This window comes from Mesoplodon mirus (genome assembly GCF_964341445.2).
Source record: "Mesoplodon mirus genome assembly, chromosome: 2".
NCBI classification, from domain to species: domain Eukaryota; kingdom Metazoa; phylum Chordata; class Mammalia; order Artiodactyla; family Ziphiidae; genus Mesoplodon; species Mesoplodon mirus.
This window is the reverse complement of record NC_138977.1, coordinates 971,834-999,485: the sequence shown is the minus strand read 5'-3', so window position 1 is coordinate 999,485 and position 27,652 is coordinate 971,834. Positions and strand designations below refer to the sequence as shown.

The window sequence follows — 27,652 nt, the reverse complement described above, 5'->3', positions numbered from 1 at the left end:
TTCCTTATAAATATCAAAGGAATGAATGTACTTAATCCTTTCTGTTAACTCATATACTTCTAAGTTTAACATATCAAACTCAACAAAATCAAAAAGGAAAAACAACTTCAATTTAAACTGAAGTCTTGATATTTCAGAGTAGCTCTGGACCTTATATATCAATGTCTGACACTGTGGAGTTCTGATCATCAAAGCTATAAATCAACCCTTGGAGAGTGATATAAATTTAAGGGTAGATTCATATAATTGATAAGCTGAAATCCTAAAAGAGAAAATTAGTCACACTTTTTTGCATTTTATGCAGCTATATCTTTAAATTTTTTCAGGATTAGGATGTATCATTTATGGCCATGCCCAATCTTATTATTTGTTAGGACAAGGTTAGTAAATCCTAGAAAAATCAATATAAATAAGGAAAATTAATCCTGCTGACAGAAGACTCGAACTCTATTTCCCTTTTTGTGGTAAATATTTCCTTCATTGCTCTGTGAAGAAATATCACACAGTTCAGTAAGAACAAGTCTTAAGAAAAATGTCTGACTGAATTTCTGTCCCCATTTATAAGAAATAGTTATGATTTTTTAAGTGTTTACTACATGCTAGGGTTTGAAATATGTTATCTTTGATTCTCAAACTAACGCTTCAAAGCACATATCCCATTTTCTAGATGAATAAAATGAGGTTCAAAGAACACAGCTTACAACATGCAGAGCCAAACAGATTCAAGTCTATCTGTGCTCTTTCTACTTGCCGTCTCCCACTGAGCACATGACTATGAATGTCAGCTCATATTCTGCTTTAAAGATTGGACAAGTGCTTTACAATACTGGCACACCTCCAAAAAAAGAGGAAATGCACTTAATAAAATTGCTCTCTTTTTTAAGTTTTGAACTGTCTTGTTTGAATTATTATTCAAGGTAGAGAATAGATAGAATAAAAAAAAATGTTAAAATACTGTTATATTCTCAAATCGACTACCCAATTTCTCTGGATAACAATGAGAGTTATACATGCCTTTTAAAGACAGGTTGAAGGACTAATAGCCGATTGTTAACTTGAGATGTTTAAGAAACAAAAAAAGACTCTAGCAATCTCTGTTAATATGCAAAATTCATAACTTCATATTCTGACAGAGTCTAAAAAGCGGCACTGACAGAGATCATATTTCTTTACATGAAATGAGAACTGTCTGGCACTAAATTGCAACATAAAGAGGATATGAACTGTCTTGCCGTATTATAATGTTTATTAGTAGATGTTTCAATGGCAGCAGCGCTTTTCAGAAAGCAATAAGGTTGCTGTAGAAGATGTCCCATTCCTGAAGGAGTCAACACTCATTTAAGTGAGTACCATGCAGGTCGCTCCATCTTATCATTGAACAAATCCTAATCTTATAGGGACAATGCATTTTCATAAGCACTTAGTAGTAAGCAACACAGATAAGGTCTCTGCCATCATCTTTCAAACCTACAATGAGCAGGGGAGCAGGTACTGCACAGGTTACCTGTGTGAGGCATGCTACAAAAGAGGTTTATTGCATAATGCGTACAATCTATGGGTGTTTATAAGATGGGACTTGATTAACAGAGGTGAAATGGGAAGCTTAGCTGGTTAAAGAGGTCTCCCTAAGGACATGATATTTTTTAAAAATCAAGTAAGAGAAGCTGGAGGAAGGGGAGCCAACGGTAGAGATGACATGGACAACACATTTCAAGGAAAAAAATAACCACATTGATTTTCTAGCAAAGTCATCTCTGGCTGCCATAATACAGTACACAGACTGTCTGGCTTAAAAAACAGAAATTTACCCTCACAGTTCTGGAGGCTGTAAGTCTGAGATGAGGATGCCAGCATGGTCGGGTTCTGGTGAGAAACCTCTTGGCATGCAGACGGCCTGACATGGTGGAGAGAGCAAGTTCTGGTCTCTTCTTCTTCTTATAAAGACACTAATCCCATCACAGGACCCCACCCTTACAACCTCATATAAATCAAGACCTCTCAAAGTTCCTAGCACTTCCAACTTCAACATATGGATCTTGGGGACACAAACATTCAGTCCCTAACACACAGCAAATGCCTGAGGAGAGAAAGATCCTTCGTGAAGTATGAAGGGGTTGGGGAGAGTTCCCGGGAACAAGGATAGAAAGGCAGGCAGAATGGATTAGGCAAGGACTTTGAACTTGATCTTACAATGAATGCATGAGTAATATAATCAAGTCTGTGTTACAGGTGCTTTTGAAAGAAAGTAATTATCAAAGTAAATGTTAGGTTCTATCTGATATGTGATCAGAGAATAATGCTCTTAGTAAAAGATAATTGTGAAATATTTGGGTTCAGCAAAATTAATTTCTACTTAGACAAAAGTTTCTTTGGTATATTAAAAGTCAGTCTTAATGATTTTTAACAATCCTAGCTTGTTCCTCACATTTGGACAGGGCTTGTTGAGGACTGTTTTTCCTCAGATGGGTCACAGTGAATTACTTTCCCTACATGTCTCAGCCAAACCCAAATATGGTGGGAAATACTGTCAGCAAATCCATGAAGTTGATTTCTTTTTTTTTTTTACTTTTATAGTATTTTTAATAATAAAAAAAACTATCACTTTTTCATTTCTAACATTTCCCCCAAACTTGAATTTAATACATATACATTTTTCATGTTTAGTTTTATCTGGAAGGAAGATGTATGTTGGATAAATGATACATTTTTGTTTGAGTTTATTTATAATGAAAGGCTGTGGAACTGACCAGATCATTCAAGAAAAACTATGCATATATCTCTAATATCTGCTAAATATTCAACACAGTTTTCAGGCTGTGCTGCCGAGAGCAATGGGGAATGCCTGGGATCTCTCAGACAGGTCAGGAAATGGCAGGGGTTGGGGCATCCAAGTTCCTGGCGTTTTAACCAGACATTTGTTTTTCTCTCTTTTTTTTTTGTTTAAACATCTTTATGAGTATAATTGCTTTACAATGGTGTGTTGGTTTCTGCTTTACAACAAAGTGAATCATATACATATATCCCCATATCTCCTCCCTCCTGCGTCTCCCTCCCACACTCCCTATCCCACCCCTCTAGGTGGTCACAAAGTACTGAGCTTATCTCCCTGTGCTATGTGGCTGCTTCCCACTAGCTATCTATTTTACATTTGGTAGTGCATATATATGGCCATGCCACTCTCTCACTTCGTCCCAGCTTACCCTTCCCCCTCCCCGTGTCCCCAAGTCCATTCTCTACATCCACGTCTTTATTCCTGGCCTGCCCATAGAGTTGATTTCTATTTTTACTTTTTCATGAAGGATTATCATTTGTTCAATTAAGATTCTAGAATTAGGGTGGGATAGGGAGGGTGGGAGGGAGGGAGACACAAGAGGGAAGGGATATGGGAACAGATGTATATGTATGACTGATTCACTTTGTTATAAAGCAGAAACTAATAAAAAAAGATTCTAGAATTATAAATACATAAAATTATTTATTGAGCATGAGTGAAACTAAAACATACTTAAATAATTTTAAACTGTTAACTTTCATTACTAGTAATATTAATTAATCTATGAAATGCTAAATCAGTAAACATTTGTAGCTGTACACATTAGCTTCCCCATTCAACAATAATCTAATATATTATAAATAAAGTAAAATTCTACAGGCTCTGTATTCAAAGGGCTCTTACTATTAAGTCTTAATCATCTGAATCTCATTGACATTGATAGAAATGTGAGTTTAAGGAAAAAGCAAGAGTTTTGCTTCTGGTACGGCTGAGTACACTCTCACAAAATCCTACCCTCCTTCATGTAACAACTATAAACTTTGACTAAAACAGGAAAAAATATCTGAAGCCTCTTGGGACTGAATAAATATAGTAAGATTTTCATAAGGGTCAAAAAATTAAAGAATGGACTGACGTGGAGGGGGTTTTCCATTTTTTAAGTTTAATTTATTCTATTTTTTTAGCCTATTACCTAAGGACAGGTATCAGTCAAGGCATCATTCAGGGAGGCTAAAGCCCCAGTAGGAGCACACAGTCTTCCTGGATTGAAGAACCTTAGGACAGAGGTCAGGACAACCACAGTCATTAGAAAGTGGGAGGGAAATCCCAGATAGGAGAAAGCCTCTGGGCAAGCCCCAAATTCTGTGTAAACTCTGCCCAAATCTCTGATTGATCCCTGAACTATACATGTATGGGGCATATTGCAAAAACCCAGTTAAGAAAACAACTGAAATGAACTGAGATTTGCACTGGTGCCCAAAAAATCAGATTCTTCAGTTTGAGTCCCACCAAGTTAATTGCCTGCTAAAACAAAAATATCAACACTATTCAGAAGAGCACAACAGAATCCAGAGTCTCCACACCATAATGTACACAATGTCCAGAATACAATGCAAAATTATTCAACATATGAGTAACTAGGAAGATGTGATCTATTTTCAAGAGAAAAAAAAAAAAAGACCAACTCCAGGATGATCTGGATGTTGAAATTCATGAAGAGTTTATAACTATATGAGGAAAAGGAAGACACTCTTGTAATGAATGAAAAGATAGGGGATTTCAGCAGAGAAACAGAAACTATAAAATAAAACAAAATGGAAATTCTACAATGAAAAATACAATACCTGAAATTTTAAAAAAAATGTTGGATGTGTTTAACAGCAGAACAGAGATGAGGAATAAAATGGTGAACTTGAAAATAAAGCAATAGAAACCATCTGGTCTGAAGAACAAGAAGAAAATTATTGAAAAGAAAAATAAACAGAGCCTTAGGACCTCAGATCAAAAGTTCTAACATATGTGTATTTGAAAACTCAGGAACAGAGAAAATAAAGAGTGAGGTAGAAAAAAGTATATTTAAAAATAAACAAAAAGCAGCTTCTAGAAAGGTCTCTCTTTAAACATGGGAGAAGCTTAACTTTATCCTTTTAAAAAAATGGAAAAGTTATCTTCACAAATGACAGACAAAAGTGGTAACTGTACTTCATATGTTAAAGTGCATTTAGAGATATAGTAGCAAAATAGCCTTAAAATGTTATGAATTAAATAAGAGCACAATTGTACTTCTCAGTGTACATGGCAAAACTGAATATTACCATGCTCCAAAAAAAATTGTCTTTCTTTTAAAATATACTAATATTCAAAACTCAAAAGATGAACTTATTAAATTCATTTTGTGATATTAGAAGTATGCTGTAATATACATAGAACTTAAATTTTTAATTCAAGTAAGCAAATTACCTAGAGTACATTAGTTTGTAAGTATCAAACTTAATTAATAAGCTGCCCTTCCTGTCACCTCTCTTCTTTATGCTGGACACTGACAGACAATGGAAGTGGAACAGACATAAGCATAGCGATTAGATTCTACACAACAAAAATACCACATAAAAGTTCTTGTAAGATGAGTCCAGGAAATAAAGTATCTGCCAGCACTGAAATATTGTGCTCTTGTTTATGCATAATGTAACAGAACAGCCTTTGTATTATTTTTAACCGTTCAGTACTTAAAATAATCCATACTTCAAAGGAAAGTAAACAGTGCATAAGCTTAGATGGCTCTTTACCTCATGACTGGGTTCTTTTATAATCAACATTCTTAAAAACTAGACAAGTCAATCTCTATGTAAACAATAACTTCCTCTGTGTTTCCAAATGTAGACATCAAGAGAAGTATACAACATGAGAAGTGTCTAACTACACAACTGTTGAAAATCAAATAGTATTTAAGTCCATTTATGGTGAGCCTAGAAATAATATTTAATCTCTTGAAAATATATCCATAACACTGGCTATTTCTACACAGTTAATTTAAATGAAGAACAAAAGAACTTTCAGAATACTCTGAACAAAAGAGATGGAGGACAATCTCTTGTTCTGAACAGACTTTCTGAATTAACTGTCAGTAATCACACTCAGATGAGGTGAGACATTGCCTCAGGTTCTGCTCTGTTCTTTCCTCTTTGCTATCCTTGTGAACATACACTGCACTACAAGTCTTCCGTGCTTTTTGCCGCAACACATTCCTTAAAAGCATCAAGTGGGTAGTACTTCCTGTCTGAAGAGTTAGGATGAAGGAAACCAACAATATCATCCAAAAAAATTCAATAACTAAAAAGGATTACCATCCTGTAGAATAGAAAACATAGGTTAAATTTCTATAAGTGAGCATAAACAAATAACTCACTGATTATATGAAAGATCTCAATATATAGAGTGTACACACCATACACAAAAATACAACTGAAGAAAGTTTTACCTTAATATTCCAATTATAATAATACTGTACCGCACCATTTTATATGAGGTACTTGAGCATCTGAGGATTTTTGTATCTGTGGGCGGTCCTAGAACCAATACTCCACCAATACCAAGGGATGACTGAATTTAAACTCTAAGTTTCCTATCTTGATATGCAAAAGAACTTCTGAGGAATGATTTGTTTTGCTCAGCTTTCTTAAAGGAGGTATCCAAATAAATTTTAATTGATGTCTTTTTTTTCTGTCATCGTATCTGTTTTCTGTAATTATTCTGAATAAATAAAATTATTCAAAATCACTCAATGAGTAACAATAAATGTTTGTTAAAGAGTACTGTGAATGATATTATTCCTCTTGACTTCAATTAAAGGAAAATTCAAAGCATCTCTTTTTTCCCTTTGTCCAACTTCTACTACTGAATGAGAACCAGAAGTTCTCAGGATAATCAATAAGAAAATGAAGACACAAGTCAGCCACATCCTAGGATGTTAGTGTTTTCCTCTTTCACTAGGATAACTTACATCTCAAGAGACAAGTACAATAAGACAAAGCCTGCTGGTGTCTCTTTTTAGGAAACATCCTTGACCTTGGAAGGCCAGAAACATGCCCAGGGTCATGGGAGCCACAGGCCTGGCAAGTATGATCAGAAATGAACTCTGGAGGATGTCAGAGATCAGCCTACTCTGATCTTTACTGTCAACCAAGAAGATCAAGGTATCCTCAAGGCCCAGAAGGCTCCTATGGCTGTCCATAGTGAGAAGCAGACTAAATGTGGGACTGAAGGTCTACAAAGTACCTAAGACAGTGAGCTTTCCTAGAGCATCATTTGAGGTACAGGATCGTATTTCTATCCACTTAACATGACTAGTCACTGAGGTTTTTAAAACAAGAAACTGACACTTCTTCCTTTCACTCTCACTTGGCTCCTCAGTTTAATCAAAACTCAAGTAAAGATACACATAATAATAAACTTTCCTGGGAGTTCACATGTGGCGAGCATCACTCTCTTCCCTGGGTTGTATCATCTCATTGAATCTCCACAATAGCCCCATGAGGTCGATCCTATTATCATCCCCATTTTATGGATGAGAAAATTGAGGCATACAAAGATGGGGGAACTTGCTCAAGCCCAAGTTACTAAATGACAGAGCTGAAATGTAAACCCTCTTCCATCTGGCCCAATAGGACAAGCTTTCATCCACTAGATCATTCATCCTCTGCCCAAATCAAGGACACCTGGAAATCATGAGCACCAGTAAACCACTTCCATCTTCTCTATTAAAGAGCTTCCATACACTTCATCAGTGGGCAATCTGAGATCTGCATTTTTATGGGAAAATGGTAAACCCTGAAATGAAGTTAACAGTATGGGCTTTTTAAAAGGAAATTCAAAACATAATTGCTTAAGAAAGACAGACACAGTATCCCACTGCATACATAGGGCAGGGCTAGTATTCCCAAAGGTCATAGAGTCAAAAGGTAAAAGTTGCAATATTAAACAATAATCAAGATTAAGATGTTTTTGTCTGTTCAGTACAATAACCTATCTTAACCAATTCAACGCTTTCTTTTCATATGAAAGATGGTAGTTAATGACTTCCATCAGCTACAGGATATAATATTAAGAAATGGGCAATAATAAATCCTTCATGTCCTTTCTTTAGCAGCTACGTTTTATTCACAACTTTTTAATAGTAATAGATGCTGAAGGAAGCCACTTTTGCTAAAGAGGTCCTTAATCCATCATCGAGGGATACCAGACTCTGAACAAGACAACAGCACAGATTTCCAGAACCTTTCTTCAGGTGGGAAAGGGCTCTTAACATATGCCCAGGGCTGGGTAGACATGGGTGAACAGGTAGCAACCTCAGTCATTACAGGGCACTGAGGAAGGAAGTTGAGCAAACAGGGGCAAGATGCCCACAGACTTGACTTGTAAATACTGCAAACAATGGGAGAGGCATATTACATGCTAAAGAGAAGAGAAAAGTATAGAGGCAGGGGTAAAAGATAGAAGAGAAAGGGGGTAATTGAGAAGCTGTGTCAGAAAAGATGGGAGAGGTAAAATGTAGAACATGAATGAATAGGTTTGATTTGGACAGAGGAGAATCACTTAATCCTTGGGGACTGGATGGCAAAGATACAGAAAAGTCTGATGGTGGGAGGTAAGATTTTGCCTCTGGACTCTACTGAGCAGAAGACAGAGTAAAGGGATCAAAACATGATGCTTAAAGAGAGTAAAGTGGTGGGAGAGATGCTAAGGTGAATACCACAAAATTGCCCGGCAGTGTTGAGGGCCCAGCTGATACCATATACTTAGAGCCAATCCCCACTTGGAATTCCTCCAGCTGTGTCCTACAGTCCAAGTGTTGGGGGCCGGAGGGGCATGTAAGCTAGATTGTTCCACTGTCAGTAATATGTGTATAGGTGTGGAAGAGCAAGGGTTAATTTTGTGCACCCAGGAGTCCCAGCTGGACAGCAAAGGAACTAAAGCAAGGAAAAGACTGGTTTATAAGGAAGAAAAGGAGCCTAGAAAAAAATCTAGTTTCAAAAAGTAAATGTAAATCAAATTAAAGACTGAGAAAGCTAAAAGACTAGGAAGCTCTATTCAGAGACTGGGACATAAGTTGAGATTTAAAAGGTGGAACAGTTCCAAATAAGAGCTGTGGGACAGGGTTCCTGGAGTACAAGTAATAAAAGAAATGGACCAATTCTTGGAATGGTACAACTTCTCAAGACTGAACCAGGAAGAATTAGAAAATATAAACAGACCAATCACAAGTAATGAAATTAAAACTGTAATTTAAAATCTTCCAACAAACAAAAGGCCAGGACCAGATGGCTTCACAGGTGAATTCTATCAAACATTTAGAGAAGAGTTAACTCCCATCCTTCTCAAAATCTTCCAAAAAACTACAGAGGGAGGAATACTCCCAAACTCATTCTATGAGGCCACCATCACCCTGATACCAAAACCAGAGAAAGATATCACAAAAAAAGAAAATTACAAACCAATATCACTGATGAACACAGATGCAAAAATCCTCAACAAAATACTAGCAAACAGATTCCAACAACACATTAAAAAGATCATACACCATGATCAAGTGGGATTTATCCCAGGGATGCAAGGATTCTTCAATATATGCAAATCAATCAACGTGATACACCATATTAACAAACTAAAGAATAAAAACCATGTGATCATCTCAATAAATGCAAAAAAAGCTTTTGACAAAATTCAAAGGCCATAAACGACAAACCCACAGCAAACATTATTCTCAATGGTGAAAAACTGAAAGCATTTCCTCTAAGATCAGGAACAGGACAAGGATGTCCATTCTCACCACTATTACTCAACATAGTATTGGAAGTCCTAGCCACAGCAATAAGAGAAGAAAAAGAAATAAAAGGAATACAAATTGGAAAAGAAGAAGTAAAACTGTCACTCTTTGCAGATGACATGATACTATACATAGAAAATCCTAAAGATGCCACCAGGAAACTACTAGAACTAATCAATGAATTTGGTAAGGTTGCAAGATACAAAATTAATGCACAGAAATCTCTTGCACTCCTATACAATAACAATGAAAGATCAGAAAGAGAAATAAAGGAAACAGTCCCATGTACCATCACGACAAAAAGAATAAAATACCTAGGAATAAACCTACCTAAGGAGCCAAAAGACCTGTACTCAGAAAACACTGATGAAAGAAATCAAAGATGGCACAAACAGATGGAGAGATAAAACATGCTCCTGGATTGGAAGAATCAATATTGTGAACATGATTATACCACCCAAAGCAATCTACAGGTTCAGTGCAATCCCTATCAAATACCAATGGTATTTTTCACAGAATTAGAACAAAAATGTTTACAGTTTGTATGGAAACACAAATGAGCCCAAATAGCCAAAGCAATCTTGAGAAGGAAAAATGGAGCTGGAGGAATCAGGCTCCCCAACTTCAGACTATACTACAAAGCTACAGTAATCAAGATAGTATGGTACTGGCACAAAAGTAGAAATATAGCTTAATAGTACAGGACAGAAAGCCCAGAGATAAACCCACATGCATACGGTCACCTAGTCTATGACAAAGGAGGCAAGAATATACGGTGGAGAAAAGACAGCCTCTTCAATAAATGGTGCTGGGAAAACTGGACAACTACATGTTAAAGAATGAAATTAGAACACTCCCTAACACCATACACAAAAATAAACTCAAAATGGATTAAAGACCAGACACTATAAAACTCTTAGAGGAAAACATAGGAAAAACACTCTAACATAAATCACAGCAAGCTCTTTTATGACCCACCTCCTAGAGTAATGAAAATAAAAACAAAAATAAGCAAATGGGACCTGATTAAACTTAAGAGCTTATGCACAGCAAAGGAAACCATAAACAAGACGGAAAAGACAAGCCACAGAATGGGAGAAAATATTTGCAAACAAAGCAGCTGACAAAGGATTAATCTCCAAAATATACAAACAGCTCATGCAGCTCAATATCAAAAAAACAAAGAACCCAATCCAAAAATGGGCAGAAGACCTAAACAGGCATTTCACCAAAGAAGACATACAGATGGCCAAGAGGCCCATGAAAAGATGGTCAACATCATTAATTATTAGAGAAATCCAAATCAAAACTACAATAAGGTATCACCTCACACTGGTCAGAAGGGCCATCATCAAAAAATCTACAAACAATAAATGCTGGAGAGGGTGTGGAGAAAGGGGAACTCTCTTGCACTGTTGGTGGGAATGTAAATTGATACAGCCACTACTGGGCATATACCCTCTGAAAACCATAATTCAAAAAGAGTCATGTACCACAATGTTCATTGCAGCTCTATTTACAATAGCCAGGACATGGAAGCAACCTAAGTGTCCATCGACAGATGAATGGATAAAGAAGATGTGCTACATATATACAATGCAACATTACTCAACCTTAAAAAGAAATGAAATTGGGTCATTCATAGAGATGTGGATGGACCTAGAGTCTGTCATACAGAGTAAAGTAGGTCAGAAAGAGAAAAATAAATATCATATATTAACGCATATAAGTGGAATCTAGAAAAATGGTACAGATGAACCTATCTGCGGGGAAGGAATAGAAATGCAGACATAGAGAATGGACGTGTGGACACAGGGGAGGAAGGGGAGGGTGGGATGAATTGGGAGATTAGGTTTGACATAAATATACTACGGTGTGTAAAATAGATAGCTAGTGGGAACCTGCTGTACAGCATGTACATACAGCTCTGTGCTCTGTGATGACCTAGGTGGGTGGGATTGGGGTGGAGGGAGGTCCAAGAGGGAGGGGATATATGTATACATATAGCTGATTCACTTCATTGTATCGCAGAAACTAACACAACATTGTAAAGCAATTATACTCCAATAAAAAAAAATTTAAGACATAAAACCAGGCCAATTGGGAAAATGTAAAACCAGTGTGCCTGAATAGCAAGAGCTACAGTGGAGACAAAACTGGCTAAAAGGCTGTCAATATCCTCAAAGCATATGGTGGACTGGAGGTCTGTAGGAAAGAAGGAAAAGTGGGAAGAGAGAAGAGCAGAGACAGATAATGTGTGCCTTACTGCCTGGGAGTGTGGAGAGGGATGTTGAATATTTCAGAAGCAGTGCAAAGGAGCTTAGAAAATGGGGCAGGATGCCAACCATCTCTCTACATTCTCTGCCAGTCCATGGGGTTCCAGAAAATAAGCAAACAGCACTATGATCACAGATACCTGCCCTCCAACACCGTACGAGTGACATGACCCTTGTCCCACCAGCATCCTTAGCCGTTGACTCTTCTCTCATTATCCTCACTTTCACTACCACAGCTTTAATTATCACCTCCAAATGAATGACTTCCAAGTTTCCATCTTCAACCTTCTGCTCTTTCCTCTACTGTAGTTCTGAATATCTAAAGAGCTTTCAAGATATCTTTTCCCAGACTACTGGCCATTAATTCATGCCCAACATATCAAACACTCAACTAAGCGAGCATCTTTTCCCCAAAACTCTCACCACCAGCTTTTCCTATTCCTCCCACTAACCCAGACTGAAAATATGGGATCATCTTTTACTTCTCTCATCCCTTATTCAAGTTGTAGTATTTCCGTTATAACGCCTCTAAGGTCAGCCTTTCTACTACACTTCACTACCATTTCCCTAGTTCAGGCCCTCATAACTGAATATGTATTAGTACAAGAGTCTCAGGAGTCTCCTACCTAGTTTCCCTGCTTTCTTCCTTCCACAAATTTTCCTAAAACCTTACTTTACACAGGTTGATCTCTATTTAAAAACTCCCCACCTCTCTGTGTTGCCTCCATAACAAAAGCCAAACTCTAGGCAAAGACTGTGAGTCCTTCATGACCTGTCTCCTGTGCCTTCAAAACTCCACCTACTACTTCACTACAGGACCAGACACACCATGATTATTCTACTTCATACTATCCCCACATGGATTATGTATCCTAGCGTTTTAATTAAAATTTGTATTCGTTGCCTTATTCATTTGATCTATCTGTACCACAAACAACACATTCTTGTTAAGTGAAGATTTTAATTCAGTAAAACTTTAAGCAATAACCTGCCATTTGTAAAAATGACTTAGCATAGTTTCCCTATGGACTATGAAAGTATAAATTATTTCTAAGGTTGCTCACTTTTAATTTATAATTTAGAAGGCAAAGGGCTCATAATAGAAGTCTGGTGTTTAGTTGTAAATAAAATTAATATATCATCAGATTTCAGTTATCAGAGGAAGGAAATCTTACTGATCACAACTTTCAGAAGGCCATCCTAAATGATTCTCTTTTAGAGGTGATCACGCCTAGGAATGCATTACACAATTTTATGCAAAAAAAAAAATAAGTTGTGCAGCTATCCTGGAATGTATCCATGACAGGCTGTAAATAAAAACCTACATATCACAACACAGGACTCCCTGGAAGGTCCATATCTAGTGAAACCTCCATCCTGATCCACCACATAAACCCTCTCACTTCCAAGTTCCCTTAATTCTTACTACACCAACTACTTTCTACCACATAGTGTAGATTACCTCAAATCCTTGTGATAACATGCTCTCAAAATGAATTACAATGTGTGATGGTCAACATGACTGGGCCTCATGATGCCCACATATCTGGTTAAACATTATTTCTAGGTATGTCTGTGGGGGTGTTTCTGGCTGAGATTAACATTTGAATTGCTGGACTGAGAAAAGCAGAATGTCCTCCCCAACATGTGTGCATATCATCCAATCCACTGAAGGCCTCAACAGAACAAAAAAGAGGAGGAAGGATGAATTTGATCTTTCTGTCTGACTGCTGAGCTGGGACATCAGTCTTCTCCTGTCCTCTGACTGGGACTTACACCATCAGTTCTTCTGGCACTCAGGCCTTCAGACTTGGACTGAATTATACCACCAGATTTCTTGAGTCTCCAGCTTGCAGCCAGCAGATCATGGGATTTCTTGGCCTCTATAATCCCATGAATCAATTCCTCATTTTATATTTCCTATTGCTTCTATTTCTTTGGAGAACCCTAACTAATATACAGCATTTTATGAGTGAGGAACTAGGGCCAGAAAAGTTAACAGGGATAGTAAATGGTGACGTCAGAACTGAAACCAAGGTTTTGTACTCAAAGTCCAGTGCTGTCTTTTTTCAGGCTGTCTTAATAAAGGATTCCAAAGAGTAATAACTGATACACAGAACAAAAGACACTAAGATAGGAAGAGGACCAAGGTGGCTAGGATGACCCTGAGCTAATCTCTTCCCACAGACACACCAAATCTATGCCTACATACAGAGCATTTCCTCCAGAAGAAGACCTGAGGGCTGACTGAACAGCTTCTGTACATAGAAGGACCACATAGAAATGGGTAGGAGAGACGGAGACACAGTATCCATGGGAACTCCACCCATGAGGCAGCAACCTGAGATAGAAAGGGATATTACTGAGGGGTCCAAGCACTGATTCACCCACCCTGGGACACAGTGAAAAAACAGCTGTTTAAAGGACACATATATACTCTACAGCAAAGAAATACATTTACTAACCTTAGAACTCCTGCCAAACAGGTGGGGAACTGCTGGAGCCCTCTGCAGGATCAGGGGTGCTGGCAGAGCACTGTTTTAGTCCACCAAGAACTTCCCCAGACCCATGCCTGCTCCTGCCCCAGCCATCCTGCTAAGGTGGTCCCGGTGTTGTGCATTCCAAGGACTGCCCCTGACCTGCGAGCAGTCCACACAGGGGCATTCCCACAGAAGACCACTCCTTCAAAACTGGGAGGGAGAGCCGTTTTCTCTACTTTGTAGAAACAAACACCAAAAGTCAAGCAAAATGAGGATACAGAAGAATGTGTTCCAAACAAAAGAACAAACTAAAACCTTAGGGGGAAAAAAAAAAACTAATGAAACAGTGATAAATAATTTACCTGATAAAGAGTTCAAAGAAATGATCATAAGGATGCTCACTGAATTTGGGAGAAAAATGGAGGAACTCAATGAGAACTTCAACAAAGATTAAGGAAATATAAGAAAAAAACAATCAGAGAAGAAGACCACAATGAACAGCATATTAGATGACACAGAAGAATGGATAAGCAATCTGGAATACAGAATAGTGGAAATCACCCAATCAGAACAGCAAAAGGAAGAAATATTTTTTTTTAATGAGGATAATTTAAGGGACCTCAGGGACAACATCAAGTATACTAACATTCACATTATAGATATCCCAGAAGGAGAAGAAAGAGAGGAAGTACAGAAAACTTATTTGAAGAAACAATGACTGAAAACTTCCCTAACTTGGGGAAGGAAACAGACGTCCAGGTACAGGAAGCACAGAGTCCCAAAGAAGATGAACCTAAAGAGATCCACACCAAGACATAATTAAAGTGGCAAAAGTTAAAGTAAAAGTGAGAATCTTAAAGACAGCAAGAGAAAAACAACTAATCACATACAAGGGAAACCTTGTAAGACTATCAGCTGATTTTTCAGCAGAAACTTTACAGGCCAGAAGGGAGTGGCAGGGTATATTTAAAGTTCTGAAAGAGAAAAAAACTTACAATTTAGAACATGCTATCTGTCAAGGTTTTCATTCAGAATTGAAAGAGGGATTACAAAGTCTCCCAAAAAGCAAAAAATAAGGAGTTCATCACCACTAAGCTGCCTTACAAGAAATGCTAAAGAGTCTTCTTTAAGGCCACAACTAGAAATGACAAAACATATATATATATATATATATATATATAAAGTCTCACTGGTAAAGGCAAGTATAGTAAATGCAGTGGATGAGGCACTTAAGAGCTAGTATGAAGGTTAAAAGACAAAAATAGTACAAATCAACTATAACTACAATAAGTAGTTAAGGGATACATAAAATTAAAAGATATAAGATATGACATCAAAATCATCCAATGTGGTGGTGTAGGGAGTAAAAATGTAGGCCATGTACAATAAGCCCACAGCTAACACCACACTGAATGGTAAACATCTGAAAGCTCCTCCTCTAAGACCAGAACTGAGACAAGGATGCCCACTCTTGCCACTTCATTCCACACAGTACTGGAAGTCCTAGCCACAGCAATTAGGTAAGAAAGAGAAATAAAAGACATCCAAATTGGAAAGGAAGAAGTAAAACTGTCACTATTTGCAGATGACATGATACAATAAATAGAAAACCCAAAAGGCTCCACCAAAAAAACTATTAGAACTAATAAATGACTTCAGTAAAGATGCAGGATATAGAATAGAAATCTGTTGCATTTCCGCCCACTAATAATGAAAGAGAAAGAGAAAGAGAACTATCAGAACGAGAAATTAAGAAAACAACCCCATTAACAATTGCATCAAAAAGAATAAAATACCTAAGAATAAATTTAACCAAAGAGGTGAAAAACCTGTATTCTGGAAAGTATAAGACACTGATGGAAGAAACTGAAGATGACACAAACATATGGAAAGATACACCATGCTCATGGATTGGAAAGATCAGTATCATTAAAATATCCATACTACCCCAAATAATCTGCAGATTCAATGCAATCCCTATCAAAATATCAATGACATTTTTCACAGAACTAGAACAAATAATCCTAAAATTTGTATGGAACCACAAAAGGCCCCAAATATACAAAGCAATCTTGAGAAAGAAGAACAAATCTGGAGGTGTCACACTCCCAGACTTGAAACTATACTACAAAGCTACAGTAATCAAAACACTATGGCACTGATACCAAAACAAACACACAGAACAACTGAACAGAATAGAGAGCCCAGAAATAAACCCATGTTCATATGGTCAAGGAGGTAAGAATACAATGGGGAAAAGATAGTCTCTTCAATAATTGAACAGTGTTGGGAAAACTGGACTGCCACATGTAAAATAATGGAACTGGACCACTTTCTTATACCATATACAAAAATGGTTTTAAAGACTTAAATGTAGGACTTGAAACCATAAAACTCCTAGAAGAAAACATAGGTAGTAACTTCTTTGACATCAGTCTTAGAGATATTTTTTGGCATATGTCTCCTCCAGAAAGGGCAACATAAGCAAAAATAAACAAATGGGACTACATCAAACTAAAAAGCTCTTTCACAGTGACGGAAACCACTGACAAAACTAAAAGGTGATCTATTGAATAGGATATCTTCAAACAATGTATCTGATAAGGGGTTGATATCCAAAATATTTAAAGAACTCATACAGCTCAATAGCTAAAAACCAAACAACCCAGTCAAATATGGGCAGAGGACCTGAATAGATATTTTTCCAAAGAAGACATACAGGTGGCCAACAGGCACACAAAAAGGTGCTCAACATCACTAATAATCAGGAAAATGCAAATTAAAATCACAGTGAGATCACCTCATACCTGTCAGAATGGCTATTTCTAAAAGACAAGATGTGGAGAAAAGGGTACCCTCGTGCACTGTTAATGGGACTGTAAACTGGTATAGCCACTACAGAAAACAGTATGGAGGCTCCTCAGAAAACTAAAAATAGAGCTACCATATGACCCAGCAATTCCACTTCTGGGTATTTACCCAAAGAAAATGAAAACACTAATTCGAAAAGATACATGTACTTCTATGTTCATTGCAGCACTATTTACAATAGCCAAGATATGGAAGCAAGCTAGGTGTCCATCGACAGATGAATGGGTAAAAAAGATGGGATATATACACACATATATACAATGGAATATTACTCTGCCATAAAAAAGAATGAAATCTTGCGATCTGTGGCAACATGGACAGATGCAGAGGGTATTATGGTAAGTGAAATAAGTAAGAAAAAGAAAGACAAATACCATGTGATTTCACTGGTATGTGTAATCTAACAAACAAAGCAAACAAAAAAAAAACAAAACAGAAACAGACTTATAGGTACAGAGAACAAACTGTTGGTTGCCAGAGGGGAGTGGGGTTGGGGGACAGGTGAAATACATGAAGGGAGTAAGAGGTACAAGCTTCCACTTATAAAATAAATAAGTCTTGGGGATGTAATGTACAGGAAATATCATTGATAACATTGCAGCAACTTTGTATGGTGATGGATGGTAACTGGACTTATTGTGGTGATCATTTCATAATGTATAAGAATATTGAATCGCTATGTTGAACACCTCAAACTATATCATATTGTATGTTAATTATAACTCAATAAAAAAAAACATACTAAGTTACTCTGTAGACCAGAATCATGCCCTGCACAGCTGAAAGGGATCCCACTGAATCTAAGTGTGATGCTTAGCACCCTTGGGGTGAAACCCTGAGGACTCATGACCCATCACACCAAGGCCTTTGCCACAACTTACATCACACTGCCTCCCCTCTATGACTGTCACAGTGTTTTTTAATGTGGCAGTGTAGGGGGTGGGGTAGGGGTGGAGGATAGCTATTGAGAGGTCATTTGAACCTTCCTTGAAGACACATGGGATTCCATAAACCCATAAGGAGATGTTACAAGCTTCCAGTGTAAGCAAAACAGGTTTCTCTCTTCATTGCCAGACACATACATCTAACTAAAAACTGAATATACAATTTAAACTTTTTCTGCTTTTCGTGCAAGAGAACTTTTTAAAAAAAGATTTATTTATTGTTTTTTTTTTTGGCTACGTTGGGTCTTAGTTGTGGCATGAGGGATCTTTCGCTGCAGCATGCGGGCTTCTCTCTAGTTGTGGCACACAGGCTCCTGAGCGCATGGGCTCTGTAGTTGTAGTGCGTGGGTTCCAGAGCACGTGGGCTCTGTAGTTTGCAGCACATAGGCTCTAGTTGAGGCGCACAACCTCAGTAGCTGTGGCACGTGGGTTTAGTTGCCCTGTGGCATGTGGGATCTTAGTTCCCTGACCAGGGATCGAACCCATGTTCTCTGCACTGTAAGGCGGATTCTTTACCACTGGACTACCAGGGAAGTTCCAAGAATTTTATTTGAAATGTCATTTTTAATTAGTCCTCAGGATTCACTATATCAGGCAAAATAGTCTTCATCATTTCTAGAAGTCTTATTTACTAGCATTTAATAATAAATAGCATGCATTCAGGACACTACGAGTCAAGCATTGTTTTAAGATACATGTACTAATTCATCACACACATAAAAACTTTATATCAAGCTGATACCATTGTTATCCATATTTTCCAGATGAGGAAACTGAGGCACAGTGCCCAAGATCACATGGCTAGTAAGTAGTGGAGCTGAGATTCAAACCCAGGCACACTGATCCCATAGTCTGGCTATATTTTTCATCACTGTGTGCAGCTTAATTTTAGTCTTCAAAGCTAAGAACTCTCTACCATGTAATGTCAATCATCTTTAGTTCTAGAACCAAGAACTAGACAAAGTACTTGCAAGTTATATATTGACTGTAACTAGAGATGCATCCCACAGATTCCAGGCTATACCCCTCCTATTACATAGCCAAACAAATTATCTGATCATCTTTCTCAAGCAGGCAAAGGGGAAAGGAAGTAAAGCCAGCTGATTGGCCTTGGGTAGCAGCTGGGTGGGGGACAGGGAGAGGAAGGCTACCAAAACGAAGTCTGAGAGAATTCTACAGCCAGTCTCAAGTACCTAAAACAGGTCATCAAAGCAAAGCCAGAGGCATGTACCAACACATGCTGGGAACTACAATGGAAGGCCAGCAGGAGTCGGATAATTCAGGGAAGATGACAGTTGGCAGGTAATCTAGACTCCTCCTGGAGACAGATGCAAATGACCACTGTGGAAATCTCACATGCTTTTCGTGTGCATGTACAGACAGGTCAGGTCCATTCAAAAGAGCCAGAATGAGTCAATCATATATGGTAATACAATTCTATGGCCATCAAAGCTGGCACACACTAGGTAAGTACATAAGCTTGTATGTAAGGTAAGCAGTAAGAGTATGTCTGTAATAAGATGAGGGATAAACAATGCAATTCAGACCATAAAATTCCAAAAGATCAATGATAAAATATATGGAGGAAAGAAACTTTACAATAAATTTAATATACATACAAATGAAATGTAAAAAATATATAAAATAGAAAGTAAAATCCTTTACTAGCTCTACCACTGACTAGTAAATTTGTTTTCATTATGCTCTTCAATACAATTTAACAAAAGTGTTGATCTTCCAGTATATGAGATTGAGAACACTAGGAATTACAGGGACTCAAATACCATTAAGTTGTAACAGCACAAGGCAATCACAATCCATCGTCTTACTAATATAAGTAGACAACCGTAGCACCATAAAGACCATTAAGAAAAGAGCTAGACAGAAGAAGGAAGCATTTAGTGGGAGGAGGTGGCATTTGAGATACGCCCCAAATCTGTCTTGTCAAGAACAGGCACCAGAAGACAAGGAACAATGTGGACAGACTAGGGAGGCGACAATGGGTGTAAACGAAGGGACACACGAAGGCCTTGGCAACCAGTGTGGTTACATTTGGGGAGGAACCAAAGATGAATATGAAGGGTTAGGAAACATCTGCCTTAATCCAAGGCTGGCACCAGGACAGCCTCTTGAAAGAAGGCCTCACACTGTTCCTAAGGGCCGCCTACCTCGGCATCCCTTGCCATCATCACCACCCAGACTTCAGGAGAGGGGCTGCCAGCCCTGGACACTGACTAAAGCTAATTAATAACCCTTCCCTTAAATCATACCACCCCAGGCGGTGTTTTGGGTTTTCCATGTTTACCTCCACAGTACAGTTGAGACAAAGTTCACACATTTAGAAAGGCTTTCCTAAAGGCTTGGGGATTCATAAAAGAAAGTAACCCAAAAAGATGTAATGAATCAGAAACAAGATATAGGTTAGTCCTTCTCAGGCCAGGGAGCACAGTTGGCATCAGGCCTTCCCATCTTCCACATCTTCCCAGACGGTCGATATTATGTCTAATGCCCAGGCACCCCTCCTAGTCAGGCTCATCAAAGTCAGACCAGAAGAGCAAACACACGAGCACAGCGGGTGTTCTCTCCCACAGCCCGTGTGTGGGATCCCAAGACCTGCTTTTTACCCAATTAATTCATATGGGCCATGACCTTGCTCTTCACCCTTGTCCCTCTCAGCAATGAAACCCACAACCACTCCAACAAATAGCAAAAACACAGACAGACACACATCAAATGCATAAATACATCTGTAGAAGGGATCCATTAACAAAATATAGAAAGTTTCAAAAAGGAGCTGATTAATGAAGGTTGGGGGAAAAAAGAAAGAAAGAGTAGAAGATAACTGACTTCGATTTAAAAAATGTCAGAATTTGAGATGTCAAAAATACTTCCAGGCAGAGATACGTACCAGGTAGAGAAATGTTAATCTGCAGTTAGCAAAGGAGGTCGACCCTGGAGATGTTAAAAAAAAAAAAAAAAGTTGCAGTTCTGGGAATACATAAGTAGAAAGTATAGAAAAGAGCGAAGTGAGAGGAAGGCAAAACCTTTGGAAACGCCTCTATCACACTGAGCAGGGGACACAAGGAGGAATTGGCAAGACAGAGACAGAGAGGATGCAGTGAGACAGAAGGCAGTGAAGACGATGCATTCAAGAAAGAGGAAGCGGGCAACAGCCCAAGATGCTTTAGAGAATGAGTCAGGTTAAACGAAGAAAGCCCAGTGGATCTGAGATAAAAGAACACAGCTGCCTTTGGAGAGGCAGAATGTAGCATAGTGGTGGGGGAGATCAGAACAGGGCGGGAAGGGGTGATCAGCAAGTGGGGGCGGGGCATATGCCTTCACATGGAGGAGGGAAGGAGACAGGGGACGGAGGACTTGGGACTCTACACTTGGCTGGCACAGGGACCTGGCCTCACCGCTGCCTCCCCAGCACCAGCACGAGTTCCTGGAATGTAATACGTACCCCATAAATACTGTTCATGGAATGTTGTTTATTCAATGAATGTTGTTGTCTGATTAAGCAAATGAATTAGTGAATGAACACAGTACTGATACTTGGGGGAGTACAAGAGAATAATCTTGTTATGGAACGTGTGTAATTCAGGTATGAAGGCTGCAGTTACGTTGTTTGAAGATCTGGTCACAAGATAAAGTGGCGCAGTGGATAAGAATCCCCCTGCCAACGCAGGGGACACGGATTCGAGCCCCGATCCGGGAAGATCCCACATGCCGTGGAGCAACTAAGCCCATGTGCCACAACTACTGAACCCGTGTGCCACAACTACTGAAGCCTGTGTGCCACAACTACTGAAGCCCGCGCACCTAGAGCCCGTGCTCCACGAGAGAAGCCACTGCAAGAAGCCCATGCACCACAACGAAGACCTAACACAGCCAAAAATAAACAAATAAAAATAAATAAATTTATAAAAATAACAACAACAACAAGATAAAGACTGTCAGTGTAGTTCACGTGGTTGGATTTAGTGTGGGGCAGAGAGTGGCAGTCTCTCCACCAAGAGAGGCTGGGGTTAGTCTCTTTGACAGTAATCTGAAGAAAAAGAGAGTCTTTCAGGCCAGACACTAGAACCCAGAGGCAAACACAGGAGCAACTGCCTTGACCACGAAAACATCAAGAGATGCTGAAAGGAGTCCCCGAGGGGCAGGTTGTCAAGAAGGGGCTCTCCACCTGGGGGGCAGTGGGGAGCAAGGAACTAAGAAATCCAGACAAGTGCCCACAAGGTTGTGAAAACCCTTTGGGGCTAGAGGCCACCCATCTCAGGCTGCTACCAGTTCTTGTCCTCTGTATTAAATCCCTTTGTTCGGCCCCATATTTAAAGTCTTTGGAAAGTTCCAATTTGGGTCTGAGAACATGGAAGGGTTCAGCCAGCACTGGGGGATGGGAGGATGGCTGCCCTGGGGTGGCAGTAGGAGCATAAAAAGAGCGTAATAAGCCCCGGGATTAGTGTTGTGGAGTAACCACCAAGACACCTAGAAGTTCAGGCTTTGTTTTATTAGGTGACGTGGTATTCCCTTATAGGGAATCCAGGAAAGAACTTTTTTTTTTCCTGTCACTTCTCATTTTGGATTTTTATGATTCTGACGAAGGAGAATTGAGCAGAGATGAGGTCTAAAGGGAGAAAACGGGTAAAGGGCAACAGAAAGGTTCAACTGTAAGAATTGATACAATGTAATTAAACAAAGCCCTGGAAGAAAGGAGAGGCCATGAGATCCAAAGGGAGTGGGGGAGGTTTGTTTTTACAAAGTGGTATAAAGAAAGATTGAGAGTAAAGAGATCACAAGCAGATGGAAGACACTCTGGGTGAGACTTAGGGGACAGAGTCAGCCAGAGAGCTGATGCAGCACAGAAAGTTCACAAAGCTGCTATGGTGAGGTCAGAGAGCCCAGCGTATAAGAATGTGTCTGCAATCTTGAGTGGCTAGATTGCTGGAATTTCCAGAAATTCTAATCAGCACCCTTTAATACTACCTATAACAATACTTGGCAACCTGAAAGGTTTTTTTGCGATTGAGGATGCAGTCTTGCACTTGAGCCAAGTTCAGCTCACCATAATGGATCTGCCACATACCAAGTCATAATAATGGGATAAACTCACACCTCATGGCAGAATCATCTCACAATTTTAGAAACAACTCTAAAAAGACAGGTTCTAATTAGAGGAATCATAATTAATTTACCCTGCTTATTTTCCTTCAAATAGAGTCCAGTCGTACTGTTTCGCACCAAGATCCTTAAGGTCTTCCAGATGGAAGAAATTTTGGAAATTATCTAATCCAACCTCTCATCTATTATGACTTCAGTTTTCAACATCCATGGGAGACACAATTGGTGCCCACTGGCAGCATGTGCTCCTCTCCATTTCTCAGCCACCTTTGCAGTACCCCTGAGGCCACATGGCTAAGCTCTGACCAATAGGACATTGATGGACCTGATCTATGTCACTCCCAGCCCTGGCCCTACCCTGGATGGAGAAGGACCAATCAACCTGCATCGGATCAGACTCTGCTTGAGATGTAAATAAACTTCCATTATGTTATTCATCGGCATTTGTGGACCTGTTTCAGCAGCAAGCATTAATTGATTTTCAAGCCTTCTTTTAATAACCTAGCAACTCAGTGAGTCTTCAGTCATGCCCGAGAAAGGGATGGAGGTGATTATTACCCACAGAGTCAAAGGATTATTAAAGAGAGAAGTCAGGTAACTCATTTTTAAAATACAGTGGCATCTTACTTATCTAAAGGTTATTGAGACATGACTTATCAAGGCTAAAGCCTCACCCCGCCTGCCCCACCCCCCACCGGAGAACCAAGAGATAAGCCATAGAGGTCTTAAAACAACCCAGCTTGAGAGCTAAATGGAGTTTTAGAGCTTCACTCACTAGTTAGCCTCTCAGGCTCTATTTATTTACTCAAATTATCTTGGAGTAAATAAACCAGTCTTGTTATCTCACATCAGATAAATACTAGGAAATTGGAAGCCATAAGGAGTACTGCTAAAAGGGTGCACATCACAACATTCTGAGATCCGTTTATAAAGGATATCATCCATTTTATAAAGGATGATTGAGCCCCGCTACTCCTGAATCCAGAAGGCAGCACTGGAGGAGTTCAGCCTGCAACTGGTAAAAATGACTTGATGTCCTCAACTACCTCTTGTAAACTTCCAGAGAAGGTAGGACAATGTGTAAGAAGTCTCTGGAAATAGTTACTCAAAACAGTTTCAGTGTTTAAAGGAATACACTTATTTACTTGAAAAACCAATGTGTGAGGGCCACCTCACTTCCCCAGGTGGCCACATAATGATCCTCAAATATATGTGACATTGCCACAGGATGCCACATAATGATCCTCAAATATATGCGACATTGCCATTTGCACACTGTTAAAAAGTAAAACCGAGAATGGGTTGTTCCTCCCAAACCTATCTGGGTGCTCATATACAGACTGAAGGAAATCAGCATTCCATAAGCAAAATCAAGATCCAAATATCATGTGAGGTAGAAAAGACCTTAGAGACCATTCAGAAAAGTTAGGTGACCAGAGGGCACCCATTCATCTCCCTGCAGAGGAGGAACCAGAGTCCATGTCCCCTGCCTTCTCAGCGTGGGTATAACTATCCACATCACAATTCTCCTTCCTTGTACTTACTCACAACCTCTCCATCCCTTCCCAGGCCTCCCGATAGACCTGATGCTCTCACCTGCAGAAAGCAGTGTCCGACTGGGGCATGCTCCAGAAGGGTGGCGTTGTACACCTGCTTCAGGAAGACAGGCTCGTTGTCATTCACGTCGCCCACAGTGATGCTCACAAGGCAGGTGGCAGAGAGCGGGGGCTCTCCGAGGTCTTGGGCCACCACTCTCAGCTCTACGGCCTCCTGGACCTCTCGGTCTAGACTCCGGGTGGTGCTAATCACACCAATTTCAGGATCGATGCTGAAGGACGGTCCACACTCAGCGGCGGGCCTCAGAGCCTCCGGGTTGCAGCGCGCTGGGAGAGGGACCAGCGCGTAGCGCACCCGGGCGTGGTCCGTGCCAGGCTCATCCTCATCGGAGGCGCTGACGCACACTACCGCGGTGCCGGGGGCCGCGGCCTCGGACACTGAGGCCCGGTAATGCTCCTGGCTGAAGAGAGGCGGCTGGTCATTGAGGTCAGCGACCCGGAGCAGCAGCGTCTCCTCCGTGCTCAGCGGCGGGGTCCCCGCATCCGTGGCCACCAGTCGCAAATCATACAGGTCTCTGCTCTCCCTGTCTAGGGGCCCCTCGACGCAGAGGAAGAATACCCCTGAGGAGCCTCCGGACCGCAGCGCAAAGGCTCCCTCTCCGCCCTCCAAGGCCAGCGAGATGCTCCCGCCCACGAGGCCCATACCGACTTCCCCGACGGCCTCCTCGGCCTTCTCTGGGTCACCGTCCGCGTCGGACACGGAGACCCGAGCCACATAGTCGCCGACTCGAGCGCCCTCAGAGACGCGCGCGGCGCCTCCTTCGGTAAGGAAGAGCAGATGAATGGCGGGCCAGTTGTCATTCACGTCCAGCACCGCGATGGACACGCGCACGGTGGCAACCTCGGGCTCGGCACCTCCGTCGCGGGCCTCCACCACCAGCTGGTGCCAGGCCTGAGCCTCGCGGTCCAGCGGCCTCTGCACCCGCACCACCCCGCTCATCTCCTCCACCGCGAAATAGGCCGCGTCGCCCAGTGGCCCGCCACGGCCACCCGTCCCGGGCGCCTGCCGGGAGCGGATTCTGTAGCGCACGTGGCCATTGGGCCCCAGGTCACGGTCGGTGGCGCGCACGCGACAGACCTCGGCGCCCGGCAGCGCGTCCTCGCGCACGGCGGCGCGGTACTCGCTCTGCTCAAATACGGGTGGGTTGTCGTTCTCATCCAGCACGCGCAGGTCCACCCGCAGGCTGCCCGTGCGCCGCGGGCGACCGCCGTCCCACGCCTCGATCTGCAGCTCGTGTGCTGCCACCGCCTCTCGGTCCAAGCGCCGCAGCAGCACCAGCTCTAGGGGCTCAAGGGACGACGAGGACGGCGGCGACTTTGGTGACACCGGGGCCCCGTAGCGCAACTGGAAGAACGGCCCTGCGGGGTCCTCAGAGAGGCCGGACGGTTGCACCAGGGTGTAGCCCTGTGTGCCGAACAGCCCGGCGTCCGGGTCTTGGGCGCCTGGCAGGCGGAAGGCTGTACCTGGCGGGCTGAGCTCGGAGACGTCGAGTTGCAGGGAGTCGCGGGGAAAGCGGGGCGAGTGGTCGTTCACGTCGTTGACGCGGATCTCCACCTGCACCACCGCGCCCAGCAGCGTGGCGGCCACGAAGCTGTAGTGGTCCCGCCGCTCTCGGTCCAGGCGCCGCGCCGTGCGGATGATGCCTGTGTCCGGATGCACGTGGAAGTCGTCCAGCAACGGGGAGTCATCCGAATCCTCAGACAGAAAGAAGCCGCCCCCCTCCTGCTGCTGCTGCGTGGCCGGCAGCCCCGCGCGGATGTCGCCGACTAGAGTGTCTGGAGGAAGGCCCTCGTCCACGGAAAGGCTGAGGTTGAACACCTGGGCAGACGAGCCCGAGGCCGCCCACAGCCACGCGTGCACGAAGAGCCAGAGCAGGAAGCGCTGCGCCCTGGCGCCGCCGCCGCCCGGCAGCCCGCTGGGTGACCCTCTGCTCCCGGGGAGCAGAAGGCGCTTCCCGGCCGGAGCCCCGAGCTGCTGACGTCCTTTGCCCATCCTCCGCCCAGAAGGGCTCATTTCTCCGCCAGCTCCTTGGGAAGGCTCCCGGGTAACTGCCAGGTTGTGGCGCGGTGGCAAAAAAATCCAGGGGCCTCTTCAGTGTCTGAGCCAAAGAAAAAAAGACTTTGTTTGGCAAACAAAACCAACAGACCAGGAGTTCCCGAGGTTACATCTGCAACTGGTGAAAACGGCCTCCGCCCGCAGCTCGCGCAGACAGGGAGGGAAGCTCTAGCTGCCTCTGCTGCTGCAGCCACCTCTTCAGCCCCTGGATTTCTTTAAACGAGTCTCATCTCTTTTCCTCTCTCCTTTTATTCTTTTTACATCTGTTCCTTGTTCTTCTCGGCTGGTTGGTTCGCCCTGGTAAAGTCAGGTGCATTATTCTTTTGCCAAAAAGAATGAAATTATTTAAAGCGCACACACAAGGAGAGGCTGGGGGTCGGGCCGGGGAAGGGGGTGGAGTAGGGGCGGGAGGCCGGGAGCCAGGGCGTGCGGGGCCGGAGAGGGCGGGAGGGAGGGAGGGAGGAGGGAGGAGGGGGCCGCGGCTCGGGCTGCGGCTTAGTCAGCGGCTCCGGGGGCGGCCGCACCCGCCGCGTCTCAGGGCGCCGGGGACCGCGAGGCTCCCCGTCGCCCCAGCCCCCTCCGCTCTCCTCCCCGCGTCGTGACGCGGCGCACACGCGGGCAAACTCCCACCTGCGAGGCGCCGCTGCAGTGGGGCCCGTTCGTGGCTGGGCTGGGGACGGAGCAGAGGGAGG

The 27,652-nt window shown here is 41.8% G+C and overlaps 1 protein-coding gene across 1 annotated transcript in view; it reads right to left on the bottom strand.

Moving 5' to 3' along the window:
* DCHS2 (dachsous cadherin-related 2) overlaps nucleotides 1-26,918 on the bottom strand; it is a gene marked incomplete at both ends in the record, with an annotated part of 301,321 nt that extends 274,403 nt beyond the window's left edge. The window contains one exon of the mRNA XM_082633895.1: nucleotides 24,885-26,918. Within this exon, the coding sequence (XP_082490021.1) occupies nucleotides 24,885-26,918 (2,034 nt within the window). The remainder of the gene's footprint in view (nucleotides 1-24,884) is intronic.
* Between the last annotated feature and the right edge of the window lie 734 nt (nucleotides 26,919-27,652).